Genomic DNA, 14,987 nt, shown 5'->3' with positions numbered 1-14,987 from the left:
GTCCTGTTTGAACTTCTCTAAAAAAAGAAACTCGATGACGGAGATATGAAGGTAGAATGATTAAAGAGAAGTACAGAAAGAATTGTCTATGGGTGAGGGAGACTGGGGACCATTTATGGGTTGGAGCTCACCTCGCGCAACAAAGAGCAATGGTCAAAGAGGGACCGCAACGGCAACTTTCGTCCGTAGCGATTCAAACATACCACAGCTCGGGAAGCGGAGAGGTGGACACTGTCGGGTAATGTTCTAGCTGCTCATCTCAAGCACAGAGCTAGCCAGAGGTAGAGATAATCCCCGTGGTTTGATAGTTCTGCAGAGCGCGGTCACGTAGTAGTCTCCAATGTGGCCACTATGTATGCATAACGACTAGGAACTGGTAGTCCTTGTACACAGTGAGCCAAGTGGAGGTAGCGACATTGAGGTACAGATGAGGCATTCCGAGGCTGCAGATAGGGGGTTCATTGTCTTACAGCTTCCAAACGCACGTTGGGAGTATCTCTTTGAGCCTGTCCAACCCGCGTGGGTGGGTGTATATCCCGAATATCGATCACAAAGGGACTCGGCTGCCCGCCGGGAAGCTTCGGCGATGTTTCGGTGTCTGAGGCAAGGGTCCCGCACCTCTGATGCCCCTCGCCCTTGGGGATGGACTGACTAGTGGACGCCCATCATTATTAGTTTGTCGTCAGTTCTGGTAAATGCCTAGGCCTAGGGAGTAGTTATGCTAGCTTATGAAAACGGCCATGTCCGTCAAGACTGATATGGCCACCTCCCTAGGTATTACATAAGGTAGGTAGGTGAAGATATTTTGAAGCTTGTTTAGAGCAAAGAGCTTTGTATTCGGCCCTCGGTGAAGTGGGGTCACATTTGGAACTACAAACACAAACATACCTCACATATCTTGTACATAAATTTGCGGGGAAGCTTGCCAAAGAGTTGGGGCTAGTCTTTTGGGAATACGACAAATAAGGCGGCCAAGAGGATGGTTGAGGAGGGGATACACATGCAGCGTTTCTGGATCTGGGAACAATGTAGCGTCCAGATCAGTGATTGATTGGTCCAGTCGTCCTAACTACCTAGGTAAGTAAGAGAACGAAATATGTTTTCAAAAGCTTCGCGGCAGTTCTGGTCTCATCGAAGATCATCGGTACAGTGTAAGTGATATCGGGCGAAAAGCGTATATTAAATGGATAACCCACGATCGCAGGATTCGGCATAACACAACTTTATTTCCCCGGGCGTAGTTATTTACCCGCAATAATACCTAGAGCTTACTGTTACATGAAGCTTCCACTTAGCGGGTCAAGTACGTGCGCCTCTTTGGAACTTTCGGCATCTCTCCGAGTAGGCTGCTCGCGCGGTTTAGATGGGATAATCTGGCTGCTTGCGTTTCCGAAACGCCGAGCCTACTATGCCCAAGTCATTACTGCTATGATTTCCGCGGATCTATGAGCAGGGATATCGGCAAACGTGAACGGCGTGCAACTTTGAAAGTTGTATGTATGTCTCTCTTTAGGTTGCTGATATTTTCTATACCGCCTTTCCTCCAGTCTGCATTTAATCTACAAAGTAATAAACACAGCGCCAGCCATTACGATCCCTAACAACATTCCCCTTGCTTTGTGCGCCGTGGCTGCACTAGGAACGAACGGTGTCTGGGTTGGTTTTATAACAGATCCAGTTCCTGTACTGCCAGCACTTCCATTGCCAGTCGTAGAGTTCTTTGAAGCTGAGGTCGTTACCGGACCAGGGTTCGTAACGTTGAAGAAATTGCCGGCTAAAATTTTATCCGCGAGTCCAGCTTGTGTTAAGACAGACAAAGCATCGAAACCTAACCGGGTTGCAGCTGCATTCTTGAGGATATTCAAGTTGGCTTCTGTGGCGCTCGATGTGTCTACCAGGATTTGGGTATATCGATGAGACAGCGGAATCCTCGCGGGAGGTGCCGGCCCGAGATATTCTGCAAAGGCTCCCTGTCCTAAAGAATCCTTGAATACGAAGGCGTCCGTACTTCCCGTTGAAGTATTTATCGGCGTCGCCGCCGTACTCTGTGTGAGACCGGTTTGCATCCAATGCAGTAGAGTGTTCGTATTCGGCGGGCTATCCGTCGGGATATCGAGGTCAATCATCAATACCGCGAACGACGTCCCATCAACCTTAGACTGTGTTCCTATGGTTGGAGCCGTTTGAGTTGCTATAATTCTTATTAGCAAACCTGAGCTATAGTAAGAATCCTAGGTCAAAGACTCACCCGCTTGTTGCAGGACATTTCCATCTGCTGCGGCGACATCGCCAAAGGAAACTAGCAGAGCAGACGTCGTCCCAGGCTCAAAGCCTTTGGGAGTGGAAGCTAGAGTTGCGGATGCACCCGCTAGTATGAGAAGGGATTTGCACAGCATCTTGAGATGAGATGAGATGAAATTATGACAGCATAGATTGACCAGCAATACGAATGAGTTCAATAAAAATCATGAACCGAAGCTGATCAAACAGAAAAATCACTAGGAACGAGGCATGGTGGAGATATTTGAATGACTTACAGCATGGAGCCCACGTCATGGACTTACTGTAAAACCGTGGAGGCCATGTTAAAGCCGTGAAAATCTCCGTAACACGCGTCTCGTCGGATGAAACGAGAGTGCGCGGACCTGCGACAGCGCCCAGAACCCAGCATGATCGATAACAAAGGATTGGGGTTGATATTACCAAATATTGCCAATATTTGAATATTTAATATTTGAATATTTCTCAGGGTTCCTAGTTCACTTACTCAGCAGTTCATACGAAAAAGGTCAGTGGAGTTTGTTGTAGTTGCAGTTCGCAAGCAGTATTCGTGATTGTTTAGGTAGTCAGTGAACCTTTCTAGTGGACACTATTCCCAAAATATAGTTGAGCGGTGATCCCTTCCCTTTTTAAGAAAAGTGTAGAAAGGTCTGCCGGGGCCGGGGTGTAGTTCTTAGCGTGTTTCTTAATTAAGAAACTCGTTAATGTTCGATCAACGTCAACACATCTCTCTTACATGATAACCTTATTTGATGTTGATATGATAGCTTTAATATCGTCTTTTTTATATACCTACCTAGTTAGGTTCGGGTTGATATACGGACTACTTATAAATGAAACCACGACATGAAAAGGCCAAAATTGAGGGCGGTTTAGGTTGATCCTAACCTTTCGATGCGATCTGAACCAACCCTCTTAAATCCGGTTGACCCCCTAAATCCGGTTCACCTCTAGAATGGCCATGCTAAGATATCAGAAAATGTCTTGTTTTTATGATTTTAGCTCTTAGATGCACCGCCATCTAGCTCGTTGGATAATCCGATTACTCTCTTACATTCGCGAGGCTGGCCTGTCGTAGGAAGACACAAAGTCGCTTATATCATTGGAAACGACATGTAATAATTTTATCCTGACCCCTGAGAGTACGTCCATTAGAACGATTGACTTTCAGTGGAGCTATTATCTCCTGTCTTAAATAATCTGCCTTGCCTGCTAAAAAGCTGCAGTTGACAGCAAAGGATCAGTAAGGTCAACGGCGTTTACGGTCAAAATCGACCGTATGATTGGCTACGGGTCGGGCGTTGGGCGGACTCGGCGAACCAACCGAGGAGGCCTCGGACCTCACAACAGTCGGCATTAGGCCTCACGATATCCACTTGAATGGACCTTTAAGCGAATCGACTAGGAGATACTCCAATGTAGGTGCTTGAAGCCTCATCGCGATGCTGCGTATTCCCTTATTAGCTTCCGAAGGCTGAAGTACAACATGATCGGCGGTTGACCGTATCTAGGTAGGTAATGGATGTTTCACCCCTGCTGTTTGTATAGTTACACAAGCCCTTTGTTCATCAAGTATTTACTGATTCTTATCGCATGTAGATGATGTATTGCTGCTGTGTTGCTGTATGGAAATGGGCTGTGAGAGGGCGAAGTTGGTGATACAAGAAAGTATGCCTAGGTACCACCTTAGGAGGTACCTAACCTACCTATCACCTAGTCACTGGCGTGGCCGCCTCGCGACCCATGGATGCCTTGTGCCTCCTGTCTAAGCCAGCAGGCTGCCTGCATCACTTTTTTCTCTGTAGTTCTTTTTTTTTGTTACTTCAACTCCTCTCACCTACCTCATTCTAGTTGTTTCGAAGCACAATTTTGTGTCTTAACCACAATAGTGAGGTATCTATTTTTTATTTTTTTTTAGTAAGGCCGCGCACTCCTTCTAAAAAAAAACAAGGCTGCCAACAGCATCTCTTTTACCCTTGCAGCTCTGTTTGTTCTATACAACTATCACCCAACTAACATCATTCCACGCAACGATAATGGACAGGTGAGATTACTTCTTTATTTGCATACAAACCATATCACAGTTCACGGAGTGGTTGTTACGACCTCTATGTTTCTGCTTAGCTGACATGCACATCCAGAAGAACACGGGGGTCAACCCCGGGTCCGTGTCACCATTTCTTCAGGGTTGGAAGATGCAAATTTGGTGCGCAATGCAAGTATTCCCATGAGGCCTCATCTTCGTCTTCGTCAGGTTCACCTGGGACATCAATATGGCAAAACAACAGACATGAAGGACAGGCTCCAGTCCAAGACCGTCTCCGGGAATGGAAGAGACTACTCAACCAACCCCCATCAAACTCACGTTCTACTCATTCATCTGCTCCTACAAATCAGCAGGCGTGCGACCGTTTTTTCACGCTCGCTCTCGAATTGATGGAAGGAGACATTGGAGCTTCCCAAGAGACCGTGAAGCTTATGGCCCAGGATCCTGGCCTCGCATTCATTAAAAACTTTGTCGACCAACAGATTCCCCTGGCCGCTAACAATATCACCAAAGCACAACTATGGAAGAGCCATATACAGCCCCTATTCCAAATCCTCACCCATCCTCGTGTTGTTGATTCCAATGTACTTGAGCAACAAGTTGCTGTCATTTGCAACTTCATTATAGGGATTGGCGGGAGGCGAATGAGTACTCTGTATGACTTCATCCTAGACCTTCTCGGCTCTTGGTCACATTTGCCTATGGCTGAAGATGATCAGTACGGGATTTCTGCATGTGAACTTTCGCTTTCGGTCCTGGCTACCGTGATCGACTGTAACACAAGTAACATCGTTAACGATAACTTCACCAGAATTGTCAAGCGTTTCGGAAGTCCCATCCAAGCTGCCAGCCCTTCTCCAGACGAATTCTCCAAAGCGCAAGCTCGGAAACACTTGCAGTACCTTCAGCGGCGTCTTGGAGTTGGCGATGCACTAGCTGAGGCTAAGACAGCAAAGAAAGCTACGGTGACCCGGGCTGAATTTATTATGCGCAAAGATTTGCCAGGACGACTTTCAGCAGACGGCCCACGGCACGATAATGATCATACTGACATATGCGATATTAGAATTCTGCCCACACGTGAAGAAATTACTTCAATACGTAACGAATACTTGCCAACTACCGACGCTTCTTTATTTCACGTACCCGGAATTCGCGGGCGCCTTGACAGAGAATTCCGCCTACTACGAGAAGATACGGTAGGCCAACTCCGAGATGCAGTCAGCGCACAACTCAAGGCAATGAGGGATCCCAAACACAAGCAGGAGCGTGGTAACGGAAATGCTATTCGTACATACGCGTATCAACAAGCAGAAATCGTTGATGCTAGCTTTGATAGAATCCAGGGCATGGATTTGCTGGTTCAATTTCTACAACCTACGTCTAAGAAGAGTGTCCAGCAGCGGAGGGATTGGTGGGGGAACTCCAAGCGTCTTCAACCTGGGGGCCTTGTCTGTATGCTCTCCGGAAACGACTCCGTCTTGTTCTGTGTGGTTGGCGATAGCACCATCATAGCAAGTGATCAAAAAGGAGTTAGAAAAGCGGAAGAGAAGGAAGAGCCCTCGAGGAAACCATCTCTTGCTGATGAGGATGTATGGGCTTATGCTCACCTGCACCTTGTTGAGGCCCGTCCACATGATATCGGTCAAGCACTTCGATGGTTTCAAAATATCGGCCCCGAACAGCAACGATGCCTTGTAGAGTTCCCTCGTGTTCTCCTTCCCTCATTCCAACATACACTTATAGCTCTTCAGCGAATGTCAAAAAAGTCCGATGTACCTTTTGACGAATTCATTGCTCCAGCTAAGACGGAGCTAGATCTAGAAGTCAAAGATGTCGGCCCTCCTCAGTACACGATGAAGCAAGGTTTCTCCTTCGACCTCAGTTGCCTTACGCATGACAATGCAGCTCTGCGTCATTCGCCCCGAAGGCCACTAGACCCGCGAGAGTTAGCAAGCCATTCATCCCTTGACGCAACTCAGTCTGGCGCTCTTTTAAACACGTTATCGAGAAAGCTAGCTCTGATCCAAGGACCGCCGGGTACTGGAAAAAGTAAGCATCAACCCTTAGTATCCTTCGTGTTGTGAAATGTTTTTTTCTTCTCTTTTTTCTAGGAGGCTATGTGTCCCAATAGCAATTCTATGGGCCGTGGGCGAATGAGAATTACTAACGTGAATAAATATAGGTTTCACTGGCGAAAAGATAATAAAGGTGTTACTTGCAAATAAACGCCAGGCTGACCTCGGACCTATTCTCTGCGTATGTTATACCAACCACGCCCTAGATCAGTTGTTGGTGCACCTGATGCGCGATGAAGTCAAGATTATTAGAATCGGGTCAAGGTCGAAATCAGAGGAGTTAGAGGGCCTCAATCTCCGCGTTGTAGCCAAAACTGCGGATCGTACTAAGGCTGAAAAGGGTTCGATGTGGGAATTGAGGTCAGAACGCGATGAAGATGTTCGTACGATAACAAAGTCGCTCGATGATCTTGCAGCTTGCCAAACTCCAGCTTCGATACGGAACTACCTTTCCATACATCATAAAAGCCATCACGATGCTCTATTTGGGATTGAAGATGAAGAGGGATGGCAACAGCAACAGCGTCGAAAACCTGGCCAACTCCTCGGTCAATGGCGAACTGGTGGCCACCGTGGAAATCACACTCCTCGCGAAATAACTCAATTAATTTACGCGGATGTTTGGACCATGAGCAATGCAGAGAGAACACGTCTCTACAATTATTGGCTGCGAGAAATACGCGATCCGCTGATAACCGACATCATACAGAAGTATAGGAGTTACGGAAATACCACAGATGAGTTAGAAAAGGTGTCTCGTGACGTTGACCTGCGATGTCTGCATGAAGCGGACGTGGTTGGTGTCACAACTACTGGGTTGGCGAGGAATCTTAGCCTCCTTCAAAAGCTAAGATGTAAAGTCATGTTGTGCGAGGAAGCAGGAGAGGTTCTCGAAGCACATACCTTGACTGCCCTCCTCCCCTCTGTCGAACATGCTATTTTGATCGGCGACCACCAACAGCTAAGACCCCAGATAGTAAACTACGAACTCCAAAGCACGAGCGCAAGAGGTGCTCAATACTCCCTCGATGTATCTTTATTCGAGCGCTTAATCCAACCGCCATATGATACAGACCCGAGATTACCATATGACACCCTAGAGACCCAAAGGCGAATGCACCCCAGCGTCTCAGAGCTGATTCGATCAACCCTGTACCCTCGGCTTGAAGATGGTGGCCCGGTAGCTCAATACCCAGAGATATATGGTATGAAAAAACGGTTGTTCTGGATGCATCACGAGTCACCTGAGGATCAAGAAGTTCAGCTTGATCCGATGACAACTTCACATACAAATACCTTTGAAGTCGAAATGACTATAGCACTCGTCCAGCACTTGGTAAGACAAGGATCGTATGGTTCGGATGATATCGCTGTCATCACACCATATCTAGGGCAACTGAACCGACTTCGCCGCGAGATGGCGAGATTATTTGAAATTTCTGTTGGCGAGCGAGATCTAGAAGAGCTAGAAGCTCTCGATGCTGATCAATTAGCAGCCGAGAATATAGCTCCTCTACCCCACAAGCCCGTCACCGTCAAGAAAACCCTCCTGAAAAGTATTCGATTAGCAACTGTCGATAACTTCCAGGGCGAGGAAGCGAAAGTCGTCGTAATTTCTCTCGTGAGGAGCAACGCCGCGAATAAATGTGGATTCTTGAGCACGTCTAATCGTATTAACGTGCTGCTATCTCGAGCTCAACATGGCATGTATCTGATCGGCAATGCAAACACCTACAGGCATGTGCCTATGTGGGCGAAGGTCTTAGACATCCTCGCAGAGAACGAGAACCTAGGAACTCAGTTGGAGTTACATTGTAAGCATTCCCCTTTCTTGAGCCATCTAAATACTAACCGTCAACCTTTTAGGCCCACGTCATCCTAACCCTGATACACCCCTTTTAGTATCAAAGGCTGACGATTTCTTGCGAGTCGCACCTGAAGGGGGATGTATACTCCAGTGCGACCGACGCCTCTCGTGCGGACATTCATGTATTAACAGATGCCACCATGAGAATCTACACAACGCCGTCAAGTGCTTGGAGCCTTGTCCCAGACCTAAGAAGGGATGCCAACATTCTTGCAAGTTGCTTTGCGGCGAACCTTGCAAACCTCGATGTGATGAATATTTACAAAACATCAATATCACTCTTGCCTGTGGCCACAAAATCTTCGCAGCATCCTGTTGGCAAGCGCAGAACCCCTCTACCATCATCTGCAAGCAAATAGTTTCGAAGACTGTGCCTGGTTGTGGACATGCCGTTGATGTGCCTTGTCACACAGATGTTAGCGTCGACACTTACAAGTGTGGAAAGCTATGTCTCGACCCTCAGCCATGTGGTCATAACTGCCAGAGTGCATGCTATCAATGCAAGGAGAGGAAAGAAGGCAACATCGTCAAGACAGTCCACCCTTTCTGCAAGCAAGCCTGCGGCCGTGCATACACAACATGTCGTCATACCTGCCAGAAGTCATGTCACGGCAAAGCCGAGTGTCCGCTCTGTCCAGCATCATGCGAAGTTAGGTGTAGTCATTCTAAATGCAGCAAGAAATGCCACGAACCTTGCGTGCCATGCGCCGAGCAGACTTGCGCATCCAGTTGTCCCCACGCGCGGTGTACTATGCCCTGTGCAGCACCTTGTGACTGGGTGCCTTGCTCGAAGAGGTGCGAAAAGGTCTTGAGTTGTGGACATCAATGTCCATCTGTATGTGGAGAGACGTGCCCCAACGTGAAATTCTGCCAGACTTGCTGCTCTGAAGAGATAAAGTCGGTCATGGTAGATTTTATCATGGGCATGCAATATCATGAAATCGACCTAAACGAGGATCCATGCATCTTCCCTGACTGTGGACATTTCGCTACTAAGACCAACATGGACGGCATCATGGAGATGAAGGCTCATTACAAGATGTCGGCCGAGGATAACCCAACGGCTATCCTCAACACCTCCGAACCATTCTCCATGGATGAGGTAAAAGTTTGTCCGACTTGCCGTGGATCTCTACGCAGTATCTCACGATATGGGCGAATAGTCCGACGAGCCATGCTCGATGAGTCCACTAAGAAGTTTGTTTCTTGGTCCCAGATTGAGTATAGCAAGCTTGCGGAACTTCTACTCGACGTACAGGGGCGCATCTCAGCAGCTCCACCTCCTCCCCGAGTCTTACAGAAGGATACCCGCTCTAAAAAGAAAGTCTTTTCGACTGGCCGTGTGAAACAGATACAACTTATCTGCGACTGGGTAGGGAACACCAGATATGATGAAGCTCTTAAAGTGTGGCAGCGAATCAACAATTTCCTCGGGCAAGTGAGAAGGGAAGAGCAACCTTTCCAGCGTGTCAACGACTTTGTCCTACATGCAGCGCGACAGCGAAAAACTCAGGGGATATTTGACTTCGATGAGACAAGGATCCAGATCAAGGGACACTTACAGGCATGCACGCTTTCCCTAAAATGCGATATTATCGTCGTTGCCGACTTCATGACGCAGCGGGATTCGCTAGCAGAGAGTCGAGGGGAGCTAAATCTGGATTTCTCGCGACAGTTGGATGAGTGCGAGTCCCTGGCAGAGCGTGCCAAAGCCACGGGATACCCCAGGCAAGAAACTGAAGCTCACGTATACTTTGCACAGTTTTGCGCCTTCAGCCGAGCGTTAGTCCCAGCCGAGAAAGCAGAGGACGGGTCTGATACCAACGCTGCAAAGGCTGAGAAGTTCAAGGAAAGGGCTAAGGAACACCTAGCTCTCGCTCGTGAACTAGTGGCGAAGTATAACGACCAGACCAAGGGGATGATGGTAGAGATCGAGGCGACGGAAAAGATGGTACGTGATAGCGTATTCTACGATCCTGTATCTACGGAGGAGATGCGGGCGGTATACCGTGCTATGGCAGCTGAGTTCTCTGGAACTGGCCACTGGTACGTGTGTGCGAACAACCATCCATTTACGGTTGGTGAGTGCGGGATGCCAATGGAACGAGCCAGATGTCCGGAGTGTGGAGCGTCCGTTGGTGGTGCTAACCACACCCCTGATGCGGGAGTGCAACGCGCCAACGATATTGATAACCTGGCTCGCGATCTAGGTGGGCTGGGAATTAATTAAGCCGTAGGTGTTAGCTAAGGTGCCGCCTCTGCGATGCGAGGTTGATATGTAAATGGATAGGGGACGAGGCCATATCTGACCACTACGCCGTACGATCATCACCCGATCCAGTAGTAATTTGTTTTTATTCGGTATTGCTTTGCGCATATCTTAATTAATAAAACGCGTCCTGTTTTCTACGAGAAGTCACTGCTACGTATTGCCCATAAAAGATCAGTCTACATAAGTAAAGCCCACTGGATGAAGTAATCAGATCTTCATAACGACAAAGGAGAATAATCCTATTGAAGACTACATATATAATACTATGGAATATGCTCATGTCCTCCATCTATCCGCCTTTATACGCGAGGCGATCTAGAAGTTTGTACCAGCCGGTTTAGTACGGAAAGAGAGACAAGCAGGACGTTCATCATCTTTCTTTTTTGGAAGTCGTCCAGGCATAACGACCGTCAGTAGTAGGCAAGTCGGCAGGTATGTGTTGTCTAACCGTCTCCCCTCTCTATATACCATTCTTCGGAAGCCTTTGACTCGAGAGGCGACAAGCCACTTGATTTAAGCAGTTTAGTACACCTGCACGGACTCGCCGAGCGTAGTCGCACCGACAACCGGGCTAGGCGCATCCTTAGACGCGGTAGCCTCGACGGACTCGTCCTCCTCGGCCATGCCGCCGAGAATCATGGAGCTCGGGGCTAGGGCCTGGATCTCAGGGGGACTGGTGAAGGCGAAGAACTTCTCGTCGTGCCACTGGCCGGCGGTGATGAGACGGCCCTCGCTGTCGGTGAACATGACCGCGTTCTCGGCGCGCAGGAAGTAGGCGATGGAGTAGCGGTGCTCGGTGGGGTCGAGGGGGACGACGCGGTGGATGCAGGATTGCATGGTGTGCCCGCTGGCGAAGCGCAGCGAGTCGCCGACGTTGATGACGGCCATGCCGGCCTTGGGCTCGACGAATCCGAACTCCTTGGCTCCGGGGGGACGCACCTGGAGACCCCACTGCTCGGCGAATAGGAAGGTTAGCGAGCTGATGTCGGTGTGCTTCTGGTGGCCGATGTTCTTGGCCGTGGGGTCGGAGGGGATGTAGTGCATCATGGCGATTGTGCTGGTCGAGGGCCGGTCGTTGCGGTGCGTGTTCTCGAAGCGGGAAGCACCTGTGAGGCTGAGGCCGGTGGAAAGAGCTGAGAGGATCGTCTTGGTGGCGATGTTGGCGCCGGCGATGGCGTGCTCGAGGACCTTCATGTCCGGGCTGTTCTTGATGACGGCTGGTAGGTGCGGGCTGTCCTTCTGGATCTCGTCGCGGGAGACCTTGATCATCTCGTAACCGTCCTTGGTGTTCTCGAGGACACCGGTACGCGAGCCAACGGGTTCGTATCTGTTTTACTCACTTGTTAGTAAGACATGCTTCTTTTTTATCTTTTCCTTTTTGCTAGATTGGGTAGCTAGCTAGGTGTCACTCACCCGAGATGCGGCGCAACAAGACCGAACTCGTTCTTAGCCTCAAGAGGAGCATCGAAGAAGCGGTACATGAGCTTCAGGGTGTCTTGTTGGTCCTCGAGCATCCTGCGGCCGTCAATGCCTCGCAGGTCCAGGTAGAAGTATCCCGTTTCCTGGCAGCAGCTAACTAGCCTCTCAATCTCGGATGGCTCTTGGGAGAGCAGCTTCGAGAAGTCGATGATCTCCATGGGGTAGACCGGGACCTTCTTCCCGTTCCACTCCACGGTCTGGGGAACATCGGTTGAGATGGCCATTGTGATTCGTCTGTTAGCTGTGGGATAGGTGAGATGTAAGTTAGGGTCGTCGAGGTCGATAGAGATAAGGACAGCGTTCGAGGTTCATATTCATATTGTCACTCGCCAGCTTCTGGTCCCTTCTACTTTATAGACAGGCGACGACGATGAAGGCGTTGTCGGAGCTTTATCCTCCATATTCTTGGGGAGTCTAATATAACTTCCCCCTCCGTGGCCCACACTGCCTTTTGTCATTTATCCATCTGCATCACAGATGTCACTTATTCAATCCTGTTTTGATTCTCGCATGGGATTTACACGACAGCTCTAGGAATACCAATGGGTGACACCACTTCTTGGCATCATATCGCTATCGAAAAGAGTATACGCTCTTAATCTCCAGTTTAGCCGGTTTGGAAGTCTCGTACCTAGATCGTTGGCCCGGGTGCAACCCTCCGCACTCTATACATATCTAGCCAGCTTCGAGGACCCTGCGAGAACGCGAATCGCGCCCAGTCGGCTTCCCGAGAAAGTGTCGTATATATTATACACGACGCCAAGCCCGGCAGATGTATCTGGTAGTTCTTTCGGGTTTACGCGAGATTGAGCAACGTGAAGCGACGATCTTATTGTTCGCATATCCCCCTGGCATTGACTCCGCACTCTTGGCTTCCCAGGGCCGCCGAGCAAATCCCATACGATGGTGCCGGAACCGATAATGTTCTCGCTAGGGATGAGCTCGATATCCTACGAATTCGGCTTGGACATGCAGCATTTCCCCTCATTTTTCGCTATGGTGGTATATTGGATGGCGAGCTAATACAGAGTCTAGAGGCCTCGTGACGATCTGCCATGCCAGTAGTGAGGCGATAAGAGAAGGTGAACCGAGTTTAAGGTAACCTAAGTCATCGCTTACCGATTCGGCGATAGGGGCTGCGAACGAATGCGGAATGAACCTGATAAATTGATGGTCCGTTCCAGGTTTACCAGTCTTCTTCGTTGTTGTCCTGTAGACAGGGCTCCGTACGTAATAGAAACTAGGCGGAAGCATGGCAATATTCAGAACCCTTTTGGCAATACCCTGACTACCTTCTACAGAAGCTTATAATTAAATATCGTTCGATTCTTTACTTTCCATTTATGAGGTTTTGTGCAGCCTTGTTAGGGCTATCTAAGACTAGAATCCTGCCGGAAGTAGGATGTAGAGAGGTAGATAAATATGATTAGATATAATTACGGGATCATATTAATCGTTACTCGGCTATGGCCTCATGCTGTACTACTCACTCAAATAGATAATCTATTCATAGTAGAATCTCCTATAACCTATAATTGATGAGCAATTGAAAAATTTATATTATACTTGAAGCAGATGTCAGACTATCAGGAATCATTAAGCATAAATAGACTGGCCGCCAGAACATCCACTGGTTATTACTTAAGCATTCCATGAGTTTATCTTATACTGTCTAGGTACCTGTCATTCTTATTAAGGCCATTAAGGTCAAGCTATAGTACGTTAAAATCTCGAGTGTGAGTGATGTATAAGAGACTTTATATTGGCATAGATAACAACGAAGGGAGATTAAATTCGTGTACTATAAGTTTAATATACGTATATTCTACGACAGGCGCATCATAGAACATGTCGAGGTATTATAATGGATTGGATATAGGCTTACTACCTAGTACTAAGCACTAAGATATAAAGGGGGAAAGGTTCAAGTGGGTTTGCTAATATTCCTAACTAAGACTAAACTGAAACATAGCATTTATTTTATGTATAATAAGATAATCCCGAAAGAACTAATTTGTAAAGTTTCTTATGGCTTCGTTCACTTTTTGGAAGGGTAATATAGCCGTCTATTTGACCGTGCGTCTATGTAATGGTGCCTTGGATTATATCGGAGTCTACGGTTCTGATTTTCTAGATATGAATGTCCAATGAGCAAGGCCTTTATATTATAATTATAAGAGGTATATTAGGTCTACACTCTCGGTATTTATAAGAAAGATATTTAGCCCAGTAATATTTATATAATGTATTCACCATCATTTTGGAAGTTGTTAATAAGCGAGTTTAGAAGTAAGCTTTCACAATAGAGTCAGTCATATAAAAAGCGCCATATGCTATTTGCCCCCTAGGGAAACAGAAGAGTGGAATATTCTAACCATCCTAACCACAGTGAATATTAAAGTCTGTGAAGACTAGCCGTGATGCATCATTCTTAATGTAACATATGATAGAGCAGAACCGCATGTTTATCATCAACTCCTTGGACCACGAGGTCAACTCTCTGCCTTAAAAACGCCCGTTCCTTAAAATGAAGCCCTCGTATACCCCTTATTCCGTATTCGCCTTCCCAATATTACCGTCCCAGCTAGGTTCCCAACTTAATCCGACGAACTGGGAGAACCGCCCGCATTTGCGCACTGCGGACATCTTTCGCCGGTCCTCTCGACCGTCTCATGGTCCTCTAGCACGTCATACTGAGAGCATTCATCGCTGCCGTCCTTATCGCCTGCGGAGGAGTACTTGAATTTCCAGAATTCGCATGCTCTGTAGTGGTTGAAAACCAGATGTCTCTTATTTTTGCGAGGGTTGCAATCATACAGGTACCAAACTTCCGTGCACATCTTGAACCAGTTGTCGTGGTGACGTTTTTAGGCAACCCTTCGAGGGCGCAATTTGAGAGGTGTAAATGAATGAGGTTGTGTAAAGGTAGTCTGCGGTGAAGATGCGGCTCAATTCCGAGTTGGG

The 14,987-nt window shown here is 47.9% G+C and overlaps 3 protein-coding genes across 3 annotated transcripts; 1 reads left to right on the top strand and 2 right to left on the bottom strand.

The window, feature by feature from the left end:
• Positions 1-1,559: 1,559 nt before the first annotated feature.
• Positions 1,560-2,396, bottom strand: F4817DRAFT_311450 (PEBP-like protein; the record flags this gene model as incomplete). The annotated part of the gene is made up of 2 exons (XM_049299997.1): positions 1,560-2,191; positions 2,249-2,396. 2 exons carry the CDS (start codon positions 2,394-2,396, stop codon positions 1,560-1,562), a joined length of 780 nt encoding a protein of 259 aa, XP_049163576.1.
• Positions 2,397-3,808: 1,412 nt separating this feature from the next.
• On the top strand, positions 3,809-10,694 carry F4817DRAFT_83356 (uncharacterized protein). Its single transcript, XM_049307935.1, has 5 exons — positions 3,809-3,822; positions 3,880-4,324; positions 4,422-6,379; positions 6,513-8,219; positions 8,272-10,694. Exons 2-5 carry the CDS (start codon positions 4,317-4,319, stop codon positions 10,500-10,502), a joined length of 5,904 nt encoding a protein of 1,967 aa, XP_049163575.1. The 5' UTR covers positions 3,809-3,822; positions 3,880-4,316; the 3' UTR covers positions 10,503-10,694.
• Positions 10,695-10,816: 122 nt separating this feature from the next.
• F4817DRAFT_364787 (Clavaminate synthase-like protein) lies at positions 10,817-12,247 on the bottom strand (the record flags this gene model as incomplete). Its single annotated transcript, XM_049306792.1, has 2 exons — positions 10,817-11,871; positions 11,958-12,247. The coding sequence occupies 2 exons, from the start codon at positions 12,245-12,247 to the stop codon at positions 11,067-11,069; spliced, it is 1,095 nt and encodes a 364-aa protein (XP_049163574.1). The 3' UTR covers positions 10,817-11,066.
• Positions 12,248-14,987: the final 2,740 nt, after the last annotated feature.

This window comes from Daldinia loculata, assembly GCF_022478755.1.
Source record: "Daldinia loculata strain CBS 113971 unplaced genomic scaffold F4817scaffold_2, whole genome shotgun sequence".
Taxonomy (NCBI): domain Eukaryota; kingdom Fungi; phylum Ascomycota; class Sordariomycetes; order Xylariales; family Hypoxylaceae; genus Daldinia; species Daldinia loculata.
Note: the sequence above shows the minus strand (reverse complement) of the source record. Positions and strands in the feature narration are given on the sequence as shown.